The 18394-nt window shown below is 56.2% G+C and overlaps 2 protein-coding genes across 5 annotated transcripts; both read left to right on the top strand.

Annotated features, from left to right (window-relative positions):
• Nucleotides 1-855: 855 nt before the first annotated feature.
• Nucleotides 856-7426, top strand: XAF1 (XIAP associated factor 1). Of its 4 annotated transcripts, none has more exons than XM_078379528.1 (9): nt 856-874; nt 1828-1926; nt 2497-2632; nt 2890-2946; nt 3443-3641; nt 4798-4889; nt 5136-5444; nt 5934-6006; nt 6256-7426. In XM_078379528.1, the coding sequence occupies exons 2-9, from the start codon at nt 1841-1843 to the stop codon at nt 6303-6305; spliced, it is 1002 nt and encodes a 333-aa protein (XP_078235654.1). In that variant the 5' UTR covers nt 856-874; nt 1828-1840; the 3' UTR covers nt 6306-7426. The 4 variants fall into 4 exon arrangements, with proteins under 4 accessions (XP_078235654.1, XP_078235653.1, XP_078235652.1 ...); XM_078379527.1 differs by lacking the exon at nt 856-874 and adding an exon at nt 1059-1430 and having other exon boundaries at nt 2501-2632; nt 4822-4889; XM_078379526.1 differs by lacking the exon at nt 856-874 and adding an exon at nt 1059-1430 and having other exon boundaries at nt 2501-2632.
• A 1780-nt stretch (nt 7427-9206) lies between these two features.
• On the top strand, nt 9207-17585 carry TRIM50 (tripartite motif containing 50). Its single transcript, XM_020801647.3, has 7 exons — nt 9207-9535; nt 10345-10837; nt 12027-12122; nt 12937-13167; nt 13260-13282; nt 14304-14431; nt 14846-17585. Exons 2-7 carry the CDS (start codon nt 10433-10435, stop codon nt 15472-15474), a joined length of 1512 nt encoding a protein of 503 aa, XP_020657306.3. The 5' UTR covers nt 9207-9535; nt 10345-10432; the 3' UTR covers nt 15475-17585.
• The last annotated feature ends 809 nt before the right edge of the window (nt 17586-18394 follow it).

The raw sequence follows: 18394 nt of genomic DNA, 5'->3' as shown, positions 1-18394 counted from the left end.
GCTTTAAATATTGTCTTTTAATGAGGGAAGCTGCCTCTTCATACTCCTCATTCTTAGTTTTCAATATTCATTTTATGTAATGTAAATTACATACATTTCATGTGATGTAAACCACCCTTGTAAAATTGTTCTTAGCTTTAAATACTATTTTTTTCAAAGTTGTAAGCCGCCCTTGCTCCTTTTCAAGGAGAATGGTGAAGTATGTATAAATAAATGAATAAATGAAGGAAGGAAGGAAGGAAGGAATGAATAAATAAATAAATAAATAAATAAATAAATAAATACATACATACATACATACATAAATAAATAAATAAATAAATAAATAAATAAATAAACCGTTTCTCTTTCTTCCATTGTTTTATTCTTATGCGTAGGATTTCAGCAGTGTGGTGCTGGTGGTAAACCGTTTGGGGAATGTTTTTAGACAGAGAAGTGGCTTATCAACTCTTTAAACTTCTCTAAATGACAAATGACAAAACAGACCATCTCTTTAGAGAGCACTAAAAAACAAATCGGAGCTTTTCCTGGAGTTAAAACACCGCTCCCTCGGGGTCGACCCTGAACTGAATTTCCCCAAGGATGATGTGATGCCAGGATGGCTGAAAGGGGGCGAGGTTGGACCACAGGCGGGGGGGCGGGGCTGGGTTTCCTGACCCCCCCCCCCTCTTCATCAGACCCTTGTCCTGGCCACCCCTCCTGCCTGGCCGGTGCTGAGGGCCTGATCCACCGGCTTCTGACGCGCCCGATTGGCCGGCCTCCCAGGATCCGTTGTTACGTGACCCAGGGCGGGGGTGGGGTGGGGGCGATGGGCCGGAGAGCAACGGCTCCCGGAGCGTAGGGAGAGCAGACCGCACGCGTGGCCCCGGACGAGGTAGGGCTCCCCGGTGCTCCCCTGCCGCGGTCCCAGATCCGCCCCCCCAACATCTTGGACCAAACTGGGGGGGGCGGGGCGGGGAGAGCAGAGTTATCCCTTCCTGAGCCATACTTACAGCTACAGAAACCTCGCTTGGGGGGGGGGCTTGGCATCTCCCCCCCCCCGCTTATCTTCCTGGTCGCCCCTATTGATATAAATGGCCCTTCCCTGGGGAATCCTTAATTCCCCGAGGGTGCAAGCGAGCCCCGCCTCCGTTTATGGAACCCCGCCCCCTTTCCCTCGAGCCCCGCCCACCTTTCTGCAACCCGATTCCCTCGGACCGTTTCAGAACGGAATTCCTGCCGCCCCGATCGGGAACCCGGGCCAGACGGCTCCAGGGCCCATCTCTCCGGAAGGTCCCTCGGAGACTCAGGAGGGAGATCTGGGGGCGAGGATCCCGTCCCCCCCCCCCACCGGCCCTTGGAACTTCAGAGCACGAAGGGTGTCGCTTGGGGGGGTGCACAGCATCAGCCGAGGGCAGCATCTCCCCCCAAGAAGCCCGGAGGCCGCTACGGTGGGCACAGAGGTCGGGGGGGGGGAGCCCGTGCCAGTCGGGTGGCTCCGTGTCCGGCTGGGCTACCTCCAGGGCCCCTGGCTGGGTCTGCCCCGGCGACCTGCGGCGGAGCGGGCGCTCTTCTGCCACCGGGACGCGGCGCCAAGGCGGTCCTCTGCTGCCCTCTGGCGGCCACCCGGAGCCCCGTCGGCCCTCCGGGGCGCTGGAAGCGCTGCCCCGTCGGGTCTCCCGTGGGGAGTTGGGGAGGATCGCCGGGAAAGAAGGGAGGGCAGGCGCTGGCCTTGGGCTTTCTCGGCTCAGGCAGCCCGCTGCCTTCGGCCATCATCCACGCCTCGGGCTGCCTCAGCCCTTGGCCTCGTCTAAGTTTCGTTTTCCCCTCCCCTCCCCTCCCCTGCAGCCGGGTTGCAGAAATGAAAGTGGAAGACGGAGCGCCACTGAAGCTGGAGATGGAGGCGGCGGCGGCGGATTCGGCGGCCCTGCGGGTCTGCGGGAACTGGTAGGGCAAAGCGGAGCATGGTGGATGCCAGAGGAGGGGGGGGGGGAAGGTGCGGTTCCTGGCTGGTGGGGCTGCCCGTCTCCCCAGCTGAGCGCACGCCGTGGCAGGGGAGGGGAGCGCCGTCGGGGGAGCGCCGGGGTCTTCCTTGGCCCCCAGCGCCCCCCCCCGCACGGGGGAGGGAGCTTCCTTCCCTCTACACAGGCAGGGGCGGGATACAGCCCAGCTGGTGCCCGGCAGAGGGCTTGAACTACAAATCCCATGAGCCCCAGCCCGCATAGCTTGGAAAGCTGGTGGAACTTTTATGTTGACCCGGGTCTGAAGAACGTGTGAAAAACACCTTCCCCTCCCCTCCCCCCGCCAGCAAAGAGCCCCTTGGGGCATCTTCCAGGGATATGATTCGGGCGAGGCCCCCTCCACCCCCCCCAGAAGTGTTGCCACCCTTTCGTGCCCTCCTGGCTCAAGCTGAAGGCTGCGGCGGAGTTCTGTGGCTTTCCGAAGCTGCCTGTGGGGCCCAAAGTTGAGGGCCCCGGCCTCACCACAGAGGGAACCGTTTTTCTCCCCATCACCCAGCAAGCGGGACGTGGCGGCTGCCAACTTCTCCCTTCACGAGGCTCACTGCCAGCGCTTCCTGGCCATCTGTCCCGAGTGCGAGGAGCCGGTGGCGCTGAAGGACATGAAGGCGCACCACGGGGAAGCCCACCAGCAGGTAAGGGGCAGGTGGGGGGATCTGTGTGTCTCTCACACACGCACACAAACCACTCATTGCCAGCTGTAGTGGCTAAGCCAGCTGTTGGGGGGGGAGAGGAGAGGAAGGACTGGCTTGCCCCAGGATCGCATCTGCCCCAGTCTAGCAGCCTGGGAGAGCCACCAGCTCTCTCTTCTTCTCTCCCCCCCCTCCATCCACTTTTCCTGTGGGGTGACTGGCTGACGGCTCCCTTCCTCGCTCTGCCACCCTCTTTCTAGGTCAGGTGCCGACTCTGCCACCAGGCGATGCAACAGTACCTGCTCCAGCACCACGAGGTATGGAAGGAGCGCACTCGGGGGTGCCCTTCTGGGCATGCTCGGGCGGTGGCAGAAATAGACGCTGGAAAACCTGTTTCCTTTGGCCCCGATCTGCCTCGTTCTGCACCTCCTGGGGGGGCACCCTCATGCGCCCTCCGCACATGCTCAGGAAAGACCTTGTGCCCATGTGGGCTCTCCCAGCGGAGGTGTATGGAGGCCCAGTTGGCCCCGTGTGTGCAGGAGGTGGTGGAGGAGCTTGACCATGGCGCTTCCCACGGGCAGGACCCGCGTAGTTGTGAGCTGCCTGCTTCTTGGGGCCCAGGCGCCCTCTCCCACTCTTCCCCTCTTTGACCCTCGAGGCCGGAAGGTCTTGCCCTTGATCCTGCCACGTGGAGGGAACTGAGGCTCCTTCCTTCCGTGGCAAGGCAAGGTGGCCCAGGGCCTGCCTGGCTCCTTCACGTGGACCTTTCTCTCCCCACCCTCTGTTTCCCCCCCCCCACGCACACCCCTGCAGGCAGAGGAGTGCCCCGAGCGCCCGGTCCAGTGCCGTTTCTGTGACCTGGAGTTGCCCTTCCAGAGGCTGCAGCCCCACCTGGAGGCCTGTGGCAGCCGGACCACCTCCTGCTGGGACTGTGGCAAGTACGTCATGTACCGAACCCTGGAGGAGCACAACGCCACCTTCCACGCCAGCCACGGGCCGAAGGCCACTGGTGGTGAGTCCTGAGTCTGGGGGCGGCGTTTTTTTTCCTTCCTTCCTGGTGGCCGACATTTGAAATTGCGTTATGAACACAGTGCGAACAGGATTTTGGAGGGGAGGGCTAATAATAAATGTGGCTCTGGAAACCTGAGATGTGATCATAAAGTGGAAGCTGGGCCACCAAGATCCGGCTTACCAGTCAGAGGATACTTCAGGACAGGCGGCTCGTTTCGCCAGGTGTGTGGAGAGACCTGTATGAGCGCTATTGGCTCCAGAAAGCGAGCAGAGGACATGGCAAAGCCTGAGAGAGAGAGAGACACTCCATTCCTCTTTAGTGGAAAAACGAGTATTTTTGTTTACAAAACAAAGTTGACAACATTTTCTGCAATTCTGGCATTTCCCTTTTATTGACCACAGAGGGAACATGGTTTTCCCTACATAGATTTATACTGTATATGATTGGGATGTCCAGAGAGTATTTTTCTTCACCGTGAGCAAAACAATGCTTTATTCTCAATCTCTGAGGAGCGATGGAGCCTTTGCACAATTTATGTTTTGATACTCATTGGTTAGATTGGTATGGTTATCTGGTCTCCCACTGAAGTACTAACCCTTTCAGGGATAAATGACAGCTGTGGCAAACAACCACGGACTTGACTAGTAATGGGTGTTAATTCTAAGGACGTTGTTGGAATGACATGCACTTGACCTTAACAGCTGTGGGTCACCCGCTGGCGTGGGGCAAATGGAGGTAGGGCCAGGAGGTTCACTTTGGGAGCAGAGGCTGTGGGTCCTGATTTCAAGCTCCAAAAGGCGCAGCCCGGAAAAGAACGTCCGGCAGATGGGGTGCAAAGGAGTCGGGCAGGGTGACTCTATTCAAGGATGGGAGGGCTGCTGTGCCCCTTACCTGCTCCAGGCTGGCCTTCCAAGAAAGCTGGCCTGTTTCCGCTTCCTCTGGGATGTTAAGCGAGGGCATTCCAAATGCTAGCATTGCCAGTCCTGTCTCCAGGCCCCAGTATATGCCCTGCACCAGAGAATGGATAGAAAAGAGGGGCAGTGTGGCTGGCGAGCTGCTTCTCCCTCTCCTGGCCCTGGGGGGGAGGGACAGTTGCCAGGGTTGGGGGGTCTGTCTGGATTCCTGACAGTGCTGCCCCCCCCCCCGCACCTTCCAGGTGCCTCTCCCTCTCTTTCCGCAGAGCCCAAAGACAACATCTGCGAGCTGTGCAAGGGCCAGTTTTCAGATGAGCAGTACCTCCAACACCTGGTAAGGATCCTACCTGCGGCCCCATACCCCCCCCCTTCCCCCCTGAAGATGGTTCTTTCTTGCTCTGTTTGGGGGCAGCACCTCTGGGGAAGGGATGGATGGTGCGACTTGTCTCGCACCCCACTGGAGAGGGAGCGGAGTGGGGTAGCCAATCTGTTTTTCTTGGTTGGGGAGGGGGGATGTCTTCTCCCTCCCTCCCAGCCGTCTTAACCTTCCACCCTGCTTCCCCCACTTTCTCCTCCACAGAACGAGTGCGCCCCACTCCCCCAGCTCCTGGGGCTGCTTAGCCCAGGATCCCCTACTGAGCAGGACTCTAAGGCAGAGGAGAAGGCCGTCCGCCCCAGGAGCCAGGGGAGGGGGGCGCCTTCTCTCCTCGGGAAGCCCTCCCTGAAGCCCCCCAAGGGGAAGAGGGTCCACAGCCGGCTGGCATTCACCGCCCTTGACCCCCAAGTCCTGGAGGAGTCCGGCCACAGGGAGGACCCCGCCTACGACCAGCTGGCCGCCTGCAACGGGTGCAACATCCTCCTGCCGTCCCCCACCCTCGAGAAGCATGAGGTGAGCTGGAGGGGAGGCCACGGGGCTGGGCTTTGGTCTTGGGGGGGGGGGGGAGAGACAGGATCCAGCCTGCCTTTCCAAACAGGGGGGATCAAGGGAGGCCCCGTTGAGGAGACTCAGGGAGGGTGTGTGTGTGTGTGTGTTTTTTCCGTCTTGACATCGGCGGATTTCTCTCCGGTACCTGGAATCAGGATGAGAACCAAACCCCACCTTTGCATCTTGACTAACTATTGCAAGGAAGCCAAAAGGCTTTTTTCTTCTTGTGGGGGGAGGAAAGAGGGGCTTTCTCATATGACCCCCCCATGAGGAAGGAAAGGAAGAGAGGCCCATGGCGGGAGACGAACTTGTGGGTTTGACAAAAGGTGCCCTCAAGAAAGCTCTAGAGGTTTTAGGGCCCTGTTGCTCAGCCGGGGGGGGGGGGCACACGTCTGCGGGGGGGGGGGTGCGCTAAGGCTCCCTCCCACCTTCCTCGTTCCTTTCTTGTTTCAGAGAAAGTGTCGCCAGAGGAAGGCGGCTTCCGGGCAGGCCCTGCGTAGGAGCCCTCGTCTCTCGGGAAGAGGAGGTACCTAGATATTTTTTTGGGGGGGGGGCTCAGCCGCCCCGGTCCCTGCCTCCCTCCCCCCTTTCCACAGAGCCCCTCCCCACTCATCCCTTCTCCGAGGCAGCCTCCACTGCTGGGGGGTGTGGGTGGCGCAGGGGTGAAAGAAGGTGGGACGTCCCCTCCGTGAAGCAGACAGAGATGTTTGCCTCTCCTGCAAATGCTGTTAGAGAGCTGATACCCCCCCCCCCATTTGTTCCACTTGTCTTACAGAGTCTGCCGGGCAGCACAGCCCCTCCAAAGAAGCACACGGCCAGCTGTGATGCCTCCCAGGACACTCCCCCCCATCCCAAGCTGCCCCTTGCCTTTTTCCCTGGGCCGGATCCAGTCCGGTGCTTGGCAACATCCAGACTGATTGAAAGTTAAAAAAAAGAAGCTACCTTTGCAGCCAAATTGAGCCTAAGTGGATATTCTGGGATTTAGGGGGTGGGTGAGGAAGAGAGAGTTCGGGGTCGCCTTCCCCCCTCCTCCCCGGTTGTGTACGAAGGGGGTTCTTGGGGTGGAGTGGAGCCGTGGGATTGGGGGGGAGGAGGAGAACAGGGCTCCATTCTACCCCTTCCTTTCTGGAGGAAGAAGAGGGAAAACCAGAGAAAGAGAGGAAAAGAGCAGCTAAACAGAGACCCCTCTGTTGTGGGGGGGGGGCTCTGCATTAACCTGGAGAAGACATGGAGGGGCCCCATGGGGAAAGAAAAAGGGGCCAAGAAGAAGACATGGATGTAGTTGGTCTACATCCTGAACGGTCGCTGACAAAGCAAAGACGGGAACCCTTCATCCTCGCAAGAGCGGTTGCCTTTGATAAGCTGCAGCGGTCCTTTGTTCTGGACGTCCCCCGTGGGAGTCTGGGGGGGGGGGCTGGAGAACCTGGTTCCTGCAGGCGGGATATGGAAGACAGAAGGTAGGGGTTGCTTCCTGAGGGATGGATCTGGCTGGTGGGCGACGTGCCCTCTTAAGCGGCGTGGCTGGATCGGGGCTGCCCGTTGCCTCTGGTGGCGGCTGGAACCCTGTGTGTGCCTCTTAAAAAAAATCCAATTTCTTTCCAGTGTTCAAACTGTTCATATTTAACTTGAGATATAAATTTTGGATAATCCAACGAGAGGGTGGAAGGGGGGGGGAATTCTCACATACCTGTACCATATTCTTAACGTCTCAATAGTATAAGGGTGTAGTTTTGAGTTATTTGGAAGGCTTCGTAATAGTTTATCAGTTGTATTATATGCAATCCTCCCTTTATGCGTTGACCATTCTTTAAAACCACTATTTATGAACTTTAATTTCTTCTCCATTCGTGCAAAAAAAAATTTATCCAAACTTTTTTGGCATTTTTTGTTTAAATTTCAAGCTGTTGCAGCATATTTTAAAAATAAAAAATTTGGTAGGATATGCACTTTGACTGATGTTTTTCTTTCTAACATGAAATTTCATTCAATTCCTTCCCCGCCCCCTTTTATACTTCTTTATAATTTCTATCTTGTCAGAACCTGGTAAGTGTAACTGACTCCCCCCAAGATTCAGACAAGGAGAACAAAATCTATGATTCATCATAGCTGACGTGATTCCCAGTAAAGGGTTAATCCCAGAATGAAATCGGACATCCAGCAACAAGCAATTGCTTGGGTGTCTTGATGCAAGAGTCTTTGTTGTTATAATACGTAATTCCAGGCAACTGGAATTTGTTAATTCTGTGCAAGTTCTGTTTACATTATAGCTAAGTTCCATACTAAGCAGATCCAAAAAAAAAAAAAGCACCGTGTCATGCCGCTGCTGAAGTTCCCATTCCTCCCATAACGTTCCCGCTGTTTCCACATTGGTTTCGATTCCTACGAGGGGTTCCTGTTCCAACTGAGCCTTTTCCAAAATGTGGGGTTTCTCCCTTTAGAGCCCCTCTGGATTTCCTTACCCCCGGGGGGGGTGTCCTCTTGACAGATGCGGTTGTGGGACAACTGAGCAACTGGATGGGGAAACCTGGACTCGTGGGGGGGGGAGGACCTGGGCTTGGGGAGGGCCGCGCCGGCCTTTTCTTGCTGGCATCATTACGTACCCCCTCCCCACTTTCCAGTATCCCCGGATCCCTTCAGTGGATTCTCTTCCTTGAGGGCACCTCGTTGTGGGAACTGGGGGGGGGGACACACGGGGACCTGAGATGCATGTTTCCCCCTACGCTGAAGGCTCGGGGGGGGGGGACAAAGCAGGGGCGCGCACGACAATTAGGTGACTTTTCTCCCTGGAAGTTGGCGACAGCCGGGGGGGGAGGGTCAGAGGGGCTGTGAAGAAGGACGGCTGGAACTCCCAGTCTGAACTGTTCAACATGAGTGTATCCAAATCTTAGGTGCCCCTCCCCAGTTTTCCTCCCCTTGGTATCCTTTGTCAACACCTTTGTGTGTGTGTGTCGTTTTTAAATAAATATTTCAACCTAACTCGGGGGGGGGGGACTCCTATTTTGAATGATGGAATCCAGGTGCTTCTCACCTGGGGTGTCACATCCTTGACTGCTGTGTGGACCCCCCCCAACTAGCCTTCCCCTAGTCCCCCCTCAAGAGTGGGCCATGCTCGCTCGGTTGAACGTGTCCCGTCTCTGGCGGCACTTATCTAAGCTCCTCTTCATTTCTAAGGGACTTTGCCTGGCGTTCTATGTGGCCCTTGTTGTGGAGCTAATTGCCACGGGGCCACAAGAACGTGGTGGCCATGTCTCTAACCCCTATGACCTCTTCATGAGAGGGCTGCTATGGACCTTCGGTTGGGCGAGGTACCAAAGGTCAAGGTGTCTTTCCTATATCATTTCCAGGGCCTGGGAAGATCTCAGTTCACAAGCTGGCACGAGCAGGCACTTTGCACATGCTCAGGGGGAGTAGATTGTTGAGGAGAGTCTTGCCTAGAAAATGTTGGTGGAGCTAACACAATGTTGTTACAGTTTAAAACACATAATTTAAAGAAAAGCAGCCTGCCTTGGCTGGCAAGACACAGGGACCGATGGTAGTGGTGGGTGTTCCATAATCCAGAAGTGGCACCAGTTCCACATCCACATCCACATCCACATCCCCCCCCCCCCACACACACACACACCAGCCTCTCGGGCCTCTGCCCCATCGGCCCTGTCTTGGCACGGTGTGAGTTGTTGATTGAAAGAGCAATTTTGGCAGGGAGAGCGCTTGTGATTAAAAAAAATGCTCCCGCATGGCGAGATCCCTGCGCTAATCAGCAGCACGCCTGGGGGTGGTTCCAAGGATTCGCAGGGGAGGGAGGTGGGTGGCTGATCCCGTGGGACTGGCTGGTTCTTTAGGGGGAGGGCACGCAGAGGGGAAAACCTTTCCGGACACCAACCTCAGACCCTCTCTTTGGCCCAGAGCGACTCCTGCCACGGCTCCTTCCACCCGTGGGCAAGGAGAAGCGATTGGTGTCGGACGGCCGACTTCACAGCCTTACGGAGGAGCACCTGTTTTCTGGGAGCCCTTGTGGCAGCAGACAGAGGAGGACGTCTGAGAAATCTGGGGGGAAGGTAAGAAGGGGCAGCCCTTTTTTGGGGGGGTGGAATGGCACCCACACCGCTTATAAGGAGGACCACCAAAACAAGTTGGCTGGTGGCAGCTGCGTTCAACCCCTTCAGCCGGTTGAAGCCTCTGACCAGCTCGGTGAGGAACAGGTTTCTAAAACTAAGGCTTTGCCGTGCATTGGAAGGAGTGCGGCTTTGTAGGTCTCAAATGGGCTTGGCTTCCAGGTGACACAGGGCTCTGAGTGGTTGGCCTGCTTCAGGGTGTCCCCCACAACTTTGCTCCCAAGGTTGGGCAGCGAGATGGGAACAGGATTTCAAACAAGCAGGGTGGGCTGTCAAGGTTCTCCGTGGTTCCCCTGCCCGGTTGCTGTTTGGGGCCCATGAAGAGGGCCTTTGAGGGAGCCGGGGGGGGGGCTCTGCCCCAAGCCCGGCAGGGGGTGCAACAGCAGCCCCCCCCCCCCAGATGCTGTGTTTTCCTTTCTCTCCTTCCCGGACCAAGGAGCTTGGGAGCTGCCACAAACATCCCCCTCCCCCCGGGTCACCTTTACGGCCAACAAGTTCCATTTGGTGTCCGTATTTCACAAGTGACGGCCTTCACAAAAGCCGACACCACGTGAAACGTGATAAGTCCTTAAGAGGTCACAAAAGCCACCTTATGTGTTTTTTTTTTCCCTGCCACAGCCTAAAGCAACTCATAATCCCCTCCATGTCCCAAAAGCCGTCCATTCCACCCCCACCGGTCCTCACTTCGTGAATGTCTCGCTCTGCACTTGCTGAGGGACCCCCCTTTTTCTCACCTCGCCCCAAAATCGCAGGAGGCCTGTTCATCATTTGGAGGAACACGAGGGACCTTTTCACCCGACCTGCTGAGGGCCCTTCTCCCCTCCGGGCCTCCGAAGGGATATGGCCCGGAAGATGAGCCTGGACCAGCTGGAGGACCAGCTGCTTTGCCCCATCTGCCTGGAGGTCTTCCGGGAGCCCCTGATGCTGCGGTGCGGCCACTCCTACTGCAAGACCTGCGTCCTCTCGCTCTCGGGCGACCCGGAGCAGCCTTTCCTTTGCCCCGTCTGCCGCAAGACGGTGGACAGCGGCAGCTCGCCACCCAACGTCACCTTGGCCCGCATCGTGGAGGCCCTGCAGACGGCGGGGGGCGACGACCCCGGCGAGGAGTCCTGCCCCGACCACCGCAACCCCCTCAGCCTCTTCTGCGAGCAGGACCGGGCGGTGATCTGCGGGCTGTGCGGCTCCATCGGCTCTCACCAGCACCACAAGGTCACCCCGGTCTCCACCGTCTACAGCCGGATGAAGGCAGGTGGGGTGGGCGAGCGGCTCTCCAGGCGGCGGGGCTGGGCGGGTGCGCGGGGGTCCTCCCGGGCAGAGGGAAACAGAAGGTAGGCGACTGGCCCACTTCTGGACCTGGGGAGCAGGCGGGGGGGGGGGAACCAGGTCTCCCTCTGGGGCAAACCCTGCAGCCAAAGCCCAGCAAATCAAGGGGTTTAAGCAGGTGCTTCCCAGGAAGCTCCCCAAAATAGGACCGGACGGCAATGGGACCGGTCAAGCCCAATCACCACGAGCTGGAGTTTGGCCACTGGAGTCCCCGGCCGTTCTTCTGCACCTGTTGAATGGCGCTGGGTGGGCAGGCCCACTGGCTTGATCACCCAAAGAGAGTGTGTAGAGGTTTGGGGGGGCAACCTCCCTGCCTCCTGCAACCCCCCCACCCCCACCCCATGACCCCCTTCTGCCCAGGACCAACTCCTCGGGCTGTGAAGAACTAGCCCACCTCTCGGGCTGGGTTGGGGGGTTGTTGCCACGTTGGGGTCCCCGAGGCCAGCTTTTCTCCAAGGGGGACCTTCTGAGGAGCACGGCTAAGAGCCGGGGAAGCGAGGGCCAAACCCGGAGTATCCCCTCCAGGGGGTGTTGTGTACGTGCGTGCTTGGGGGTGGAAGCACGTGATAAGGTCTCCGTCATCAAGGGCAGCGAGGGGGCAAAGCCAGAGGAACTTGTGAGAGGAGGCAAAACCCCGCCTGCGGCCTGGGTACCTGGCGCTGGCTGGGACGAGAGATAAAGCCAGAGAAACACACCGGCCTCGCCTGCTTGTTCACAGGGCGGTGCAGCCAAATCCGGGAAAGGAAAAACGTGTGTTGTTCCTGCGGTTATTTGGAAATTGCACACACCCTGGTCGTAGGGTCCGACCCATCTCCCCTTCCCCTCCAATCCCTGGACGGAGCAGACAAAACAGACCTGGAGGATGATCAGTCCTGCTGGTTCCCTTTCTGCCTCCTCCCTCCACCTGGCAGGCGTTTCTAAGCTCTCCGCCAGGTCCTGACCTGCTAGATCTCTCTGCTGCAGGGTGGGTGGCTCCTTTTCCTCCTTGCCCCAGCAGGCTTTTCAGTTTCGAGAGCTGTTCCAGCCAGGATGGGATCGGGTGTGTGTGTGTGTGTGTGGAGGTGGGCCCACACTTGGTCCTGACGGAGGGAATCACTTTCCCCTTCCTCAGGAGGAGCTATCCACCTGGGTGACGGAGGTGCAGCGCCAGAAGAGAGCCCTGGATGAGCACGCTAGCAAGCTGGTGAACAACCAGACGCGCATCATGGTGAGTCGAGGCAGGCGGTCCCTGGAGATGCCTGGGACGTGCCTGCCTTCTCTGCTCCACCCCCCCTTCACAATCCTTCACCCAGTTTGGGCACGGTGGCCAAGCTGGGCAATGGGGTGGGGGGGGTCAGACTCAGGACTGGAGAAAAAGGGGACCCGGCTTCCCTTCCCTTCCTGAGTGAGAGACCTCAAGGCTGCAGAACAAAGCAAACCAGACAGAAATTTCCCAGGTTTGGAAATGCATGCTGGCACTTTTTGGGTTGCATTTCCAAACCCCACCAGAGAGCCGGAAGCGAAACCTTCGGTCGGATAACCTCCAGTTCCATTTGGTGCAAGACGCCGAGGCTTTTCCCCTCCAGCATTTGCGCCGGGCAGAATCCGCAGGGGTTAACGGCGAAACCTAAGAGGTGCCACTGCAGGGGTTTGGGGGGGGGGATGGGACCGAAGGATACACACGCCTTAGGAAGCACAACTCAAGAGAAGTCCCTGCAAGGTGATCGGCGCTTTGCAAAGCCACAACACACACACACACACACACACCCTTTCAAAGCTCTGTCAATATTGGCCTTCTTGGATCGTGGGCTCCGAGCCAGCGGTTTTCTAAGAAAGGTTGGGTCTCGCTGTCAAGGACGGAGGGTCACAGATGCTCCTGGCGCCAACCTGGCCGCCAGGCTTCTCCAGCCACCTCCTGGGGGCGCTGAAGGGGGTTTGTCCCCCAGAAGGCAGCCTCTTCTGCCACCCCTTCCCAGAGCTAGACCTTCGTAGGCCTGATGCTCACCACAATGGCACACCACCCCTCTCCCGCCCGTTGCCAGAACGAGTCCGACGTCTTCAAGTGGGTGGTTCGGAAGGAGTTCCAGCAGCTCCACCGGTACATCGACGAGGAGAAGGCCCGCTTCCTGGCGCAGATCGAGAGGGAGGTGGCCCGCCTGGTGGCTTCCATCGAGGCCCAGCTGAGCCAGACGGCAGACACCCTCCAGAAGATGAAGGCGCTGGGGGACTCCTTGGAGGCACTCAACAATGAGGGACAGCTGGGCTTCATCAGGGTAGGTCAGAGTCGTGGCTTCCACATAGGGATAGGGGGTCTGCTTGCCTTCTGGAGCCCCATCAACCCCAGTTTCTTTCTTCTGTTTTTCAGAAATATGGATCACTTCCATCCAGGTATGTAGAGAAAGAGAGAGAGAGATACCCTTATGGGGTGGGGACTCTTTCCGTGCGGAAGTCTTGAGAAGATCTCCAGCCACAGGCCAAGGAGGAGCAGGATTCGGCCAGACGTGTTTCCCTCTGAATCTCCCCAAGACTCTGATGGACAGAGTGGCCTGTCATCCATCTGCCCAGCGAAATACAGTGGTGCCTTGCTAGACAGTTACCCCGCACGACAGTATTTTCCGCTAGACATTGACTTTTTGCGACCACTATAGCTATTCACAAAACAGTGATTCCTATGGAAGAATTTCGCTGGACAATGTTTGGTCCCTGCTTCGCAAACCAATTTTCGCTAGCCAACGATTTTGACAGCTCCCTTCGCACTTGCAAAATGTGTGTTTTCGGGACCTAAGCTTCACAAAACAGCGATTTAAACAGCTGATTGGCAGTTCGCAAAGCGGCTTTCCTATGGCCGATCTTCGCTAGACAACATTGGAACGCATTAAACAGGTTTCAATGCATTCCAATGTGGAAATGTTTTCGCTAGACGACGATTTCGCTAAACAGGTATTTCAGTGGAATGGATTGTTATCGTCTAGCGAGGCACCACTGTACACTTCTTTCTCAGTGGACTCCCTCGCAACAGCCTCAGAAAAGCACAACAGAATCACAATCTGTGAAAATGACACACCCTGCCACGTCCATGTGCAATCACCAGCCAGTTTCTCTGGGTTGTGTGTGTGTGTGTGTGTGTGTGTGTGTGTGTGTGTGAGAGAGAGAGAGAGAGAGAGAGAGAGAGAGAGCAGCCAGTAAGCTCACATTTCCTTTGTGCCAGTGTAAAGGGAGGGAGTGGGGTTCTTGGGTTATTAAGGACCCGGTGGCTCAAAGGCAGGGCTTCTGAAGCCTGCTCTAAACCTTTAAACCCCCCCCCTGTGGATCGGGGCCACACAGTAAACAATGCTCCCCTTATGCAAGCGGTCTTCATCTCGGGAGAACCACGATGGGACCTGACGTTTTTTTCCCTCCCCCTCCCCAGGTCTGATTTCGCCAGCCACCCCCCAGCCGAAGGAGGCGCCTTCAGCCCCGTCTCGTTCAAGCCCAACTTCCACCCGGACGACATCCAGATGCTGGTGTGGAAGCGTCTCCTGCGCAAGGTCCTCCCAGGTACACCCGGGGGGCGGCGGCCCTTGGCTGGGGGGGGCAGACTCCCCCAAGGGACCGGGACAAGCAGCTGGGTCTGCCCAAACACCGGCAATCTTTGCCCACGTTTTTGGGGAAGGCACGGGTTGCCCCAGAGGGCAGGGGTGGGGATGGGAGAGTGTGGAGCCACCCAAAGGGTTTGGGGTGGGGAGGGAATCCTTGACAGCTAAGGGGGCACTGCCCCACGGAACCTCTGGCCTTTCTCTTTCCCTGGGTCCTGGGAACAGGATCCTCAGAGCCAGGGGGGCGGTGGGTGGGTGGAGACGGGTCCCCATGCCAGGCCGGGCACTGGAAGGGCATGTTCCCGGAAGAAGGCTGGAAGGGCCACTCCTCGTGCCTGACACACAGATCCCCTCCTCTTCCTCCTCCTCCTGGCAGCCCCCGAGATGCTGAAGCTCAACCCGGCCAGCGCCCACCCGCTGCTGGAGCTCTCCAAGGGCAACACGGTGGTGAACTGCGGCCTCTTCTTCCAGCGCCGGGGGAGCAACCCGGAGCGCTTCGACGACAGCAACTGCGTGGCCGCCTCCAAGGGCTTCTCGTGGGGGAAGCACTACTGGGAGGTCATCGTGGGGGCCAAGAGCCGCTGGCGCCTGGGCGTGATGAAGGCCACCGTCAGCCGCAAAGGGAAGCTGCCCAAGAGCCCCGAGCAGGGCGTCTGGCTGATCGGCCTGAAGGAGGGCAAGCTCTACGAGGCGTTCGCCAGCCCCCGGGTGGCCCTGCCGCTGACCACCCGCCCCCAGCGGATCGGGGTCTTCCTGCACTACGAGAAGGGGGAGCTGACCTTCTACAACGCCGACAGTCCCGACGAGCTAGTGCCCCTCTACACCTTCCAGGCCGAATTCCAGGGCAAGCTCTACCCAGTGCTGGACATGTGCTGGCCGGAGCGGGGGGCCAACACCCTGCCCCTCATCCTGCCCACCCCCAAGATGCTGCAGGGCCGGGACGACGGCCAGGGCGGGGAAGGTGGTGACGGCTCACCTGGTGCCCAGGAGCCTACCAAGTTGTAAGGGCACCGGGCTGCCGAGATGCCGGGCAGGTGGATCCGTTTCCACCCCTAAGAGGCTCATTCTCGGAGTTTCTTGGCCCCGGCCACCACTTGGCCCAGGGAAGCCTTCTTAGTCTGAATGGCCCTTTTCTCTCTGGACTGAAACAGACTAGGAAGCAATGGCAGATAGCTAGCCCGTTATTAGAAGCGGAGTTCCTTAACGGCTGAAAGACATCTGGTTGTCACAGGAGGGAGTTTCACAAGCACACTGTGGTTTGCTTATTAGGAGCTCTGCTTTAAAAAGGCTTAATTGCTTTTTTGAGAGCACCCTCTGGTGCTCCATTTGAACACTGCAGCTTAGTAAGCACTGCAGATTAAAACATCTCATTTCCTGAAAAAAGGTGGGTGAATTTGGACAATTCAGCTTACTGACCAATGTGGGTTAATAGGACTAAATCTTTTTTTTACAATGCCCTCTGATGGCAAGCCTGCGCCTACCTGTCCATTAAAAGATCTTTTTCTTAAATGGCACCAGGGCTACCTGATTCGTTACATTAGGCAAATTGTTAGATTCAACCACCAGATGGCACCTTGATCCATAGGATTCGAAAGGGCTTCTGTAAAAGAGTCTTTTTAAAAAAGTCAGCATTCAGTAAGATGTTGTGACAAGTTGCCCATTGACGTTATGCATATTGTGAGATGGGCTAAATAACTAATGAGCAATCAGGTAATAAGGCTCACCGCTTAAGGCTCACCATTATCCGCATTTGGCATTTAAACCATGCTGCTAGGCATGGAAATTATAAAGGAGGCACTGTCTTATTTCGAGATTTTATGGGCGCATTGAGTCATTACTCTCTGAGACATGAGATATTGGCGCTTTGTAGGCTCAAGAACCACGCCCAGGCCAAGGAAGTAAAATAGTTCAAGTTGAAGAAATACCAGGAGCTGCCCAAATTACACAACAAGAATTTGCTCCATGAAGACATGGCCCTTTTACGGTAGAAAACACTGTCTACAGAACATAAGATTCCCAGAAATATGTCCTGTATTCCTGGGGATAAATAAAACAAACAAACAAAAGAAAAACAGAAGTTTTTACAAGTTCTGGAACCTTTGCCAGAAAACTATTTAATGTTGTGACCGAAGTAATCCAAATTCTGGACTTTAAAACAGTGGGTGTCTTCAAGATACGGGCAAGCTCCAAATATGGAATAGGCATCCTTCAGTCTCAAGAGACTATGATATCGTGCTCTGCATGGAGGACTCGGTATAGTGATAAAGCAAAGAAATAGTTTAGCGCTAGGCCACTAGCAGACAAGATGTAACTTTTGGTAAGCCTCGTGATGTTCTCTCACCAAGGGACAGAAAAGGAAGCAGAAAATGCATTTTATAAGAAATCTGTGCCCGTGGGGATAAAGGCAACAGGCAGATGGATGCCCCAAGTATTTTCCTCCCCGGCTCTCCTCTAGATCTACATGTAGATTGTTACTCTTTGGCCTCCTCCTTTCTCTGAGGTTGCTTCCTGCTCCTGGCTTAAGAAAAACAGAAATAGCTGTGCCAGCTGAACTGTATCCATAGAAGCCAACTCCAGGGGCTTCTCGATCTACATTAAGGGTGCTTTTGTCTTCCTGCACTGCCCATAAGTGGAATTCCCTCGAATACCATAAAACAAGGTGTGTGTGTGTGTTCCTTTTGGGCGATCCTGCCTCCCAGACTGATCGCTTCTCTTCTGTCGTCACAAGGTCTGCACTTAGCCCTGCTCGCCCGCAAGACAAATAACGGCAACATCACTTTAAAGAGGTGTGTGTCTCTGTGTGTGGCCCCCTTTTTCTGAGGACCAAACAAGGGTGAGAAGCAGCACCCCAACGGCCGACCCTCTGTTGCACCTTGGTGTTCATGAAGAACAACGAGGTGGGTGGGTAGGATGATGCTGGTCCCAGGAAACTTGGCCAAAAGCAGCTCCCTGTTTCGAGAGACCCATCAGGGAAGCAGCCTGTCTCATCTCTCCTGCAGAATCCAGATTATCTCCGTGGCCCGTGCAAGCTCGTCCCCCTGTCTTTTTTTTTGTTTTCCTTCCTCCTTTTGAGTGTCCAAACGTAAGCTGGCAAAAATAAAACTAAACAAAATGGAGGCCTCGAGTCCAGTCCCTCTTCTATCCCCCCCCCAACACTTCTCCAAAGATGTGCCGGCTCAGATCTGAGTTATTTTAACAGCCAAAGCCACTTGAAACCCTCATCACACCCTCCGCCCCAAAACACACAAGTTCTGTTCATTCCGCCCGAGACGGACCCTCCAATCTTTCCACCGACCTTAAGAGGACGCTTGGGTTTCTGGACGACATAGCCCAGAATCCCCAGCCAACAGCCTCGTCGACGGCGCTAACCTTTCCCCCATCGTCTGACTGGTTCTGTGCCAGAGATGGAGATTTCTCTGACCCTTCCAAAGGGGGGTGTGGGGGTGTAAAGCAGGGCACGGGGGCAGCTTTCTCTTGGCGCTTCCACACGCACACCCGACGCCCGGCTGGGACTCAGCACCAGCTTGAAGCCAGAGGGTGCTGGCTGGCTGGCACCTTTGGCCTTCCTGAGTATTCCCCCCCCCCTTTCCTCCTTTAAATTTCTGGTATGGAAGGATGATTGGGGGCAGGGGAGGGAAGACATTTGTTCTTCCAGCGCTGAGTTTGTCTTGGCAGGAGCCAGGAGACGCAGCCTCCCAACGTGATGGTGGTTGTTTCGTGGCCAGGTTGTTTAATGAAAAGGGGTTCTGTCTCTCCCCTCCAAGGCTTAATGCTGAATGTTTTCCTTCTTAATACACTGTTCACTTCATTATTAGCTGAAAGAAGCTCTTTTAAACCGTTTTTCCAAAAAAAGGGCAAAAAAATCTCTCTCCCCCCCCTCTCCTTTCCCTCTTTTTCTTATTTTTCCAAAAAAAAGACACAAAAG

This window comes from Pogona vitticeps, chromosome 7 (assembly GCF_051106095.1).
Source record: "Pogona vitticeps strain Pit_001003342236 chromosome 7, PviZW2.1, whole genome shotgun sequence".
Taxonomy (NCBI): Eukaryota; Metazoa; Chordata; class Lepidosauria; order Squamata; family Agamidae; genus Pogona; species Pogona vitticeps.
This window is presented reverse-complemented; position numbering and strand designations above follow the sequence as displayed.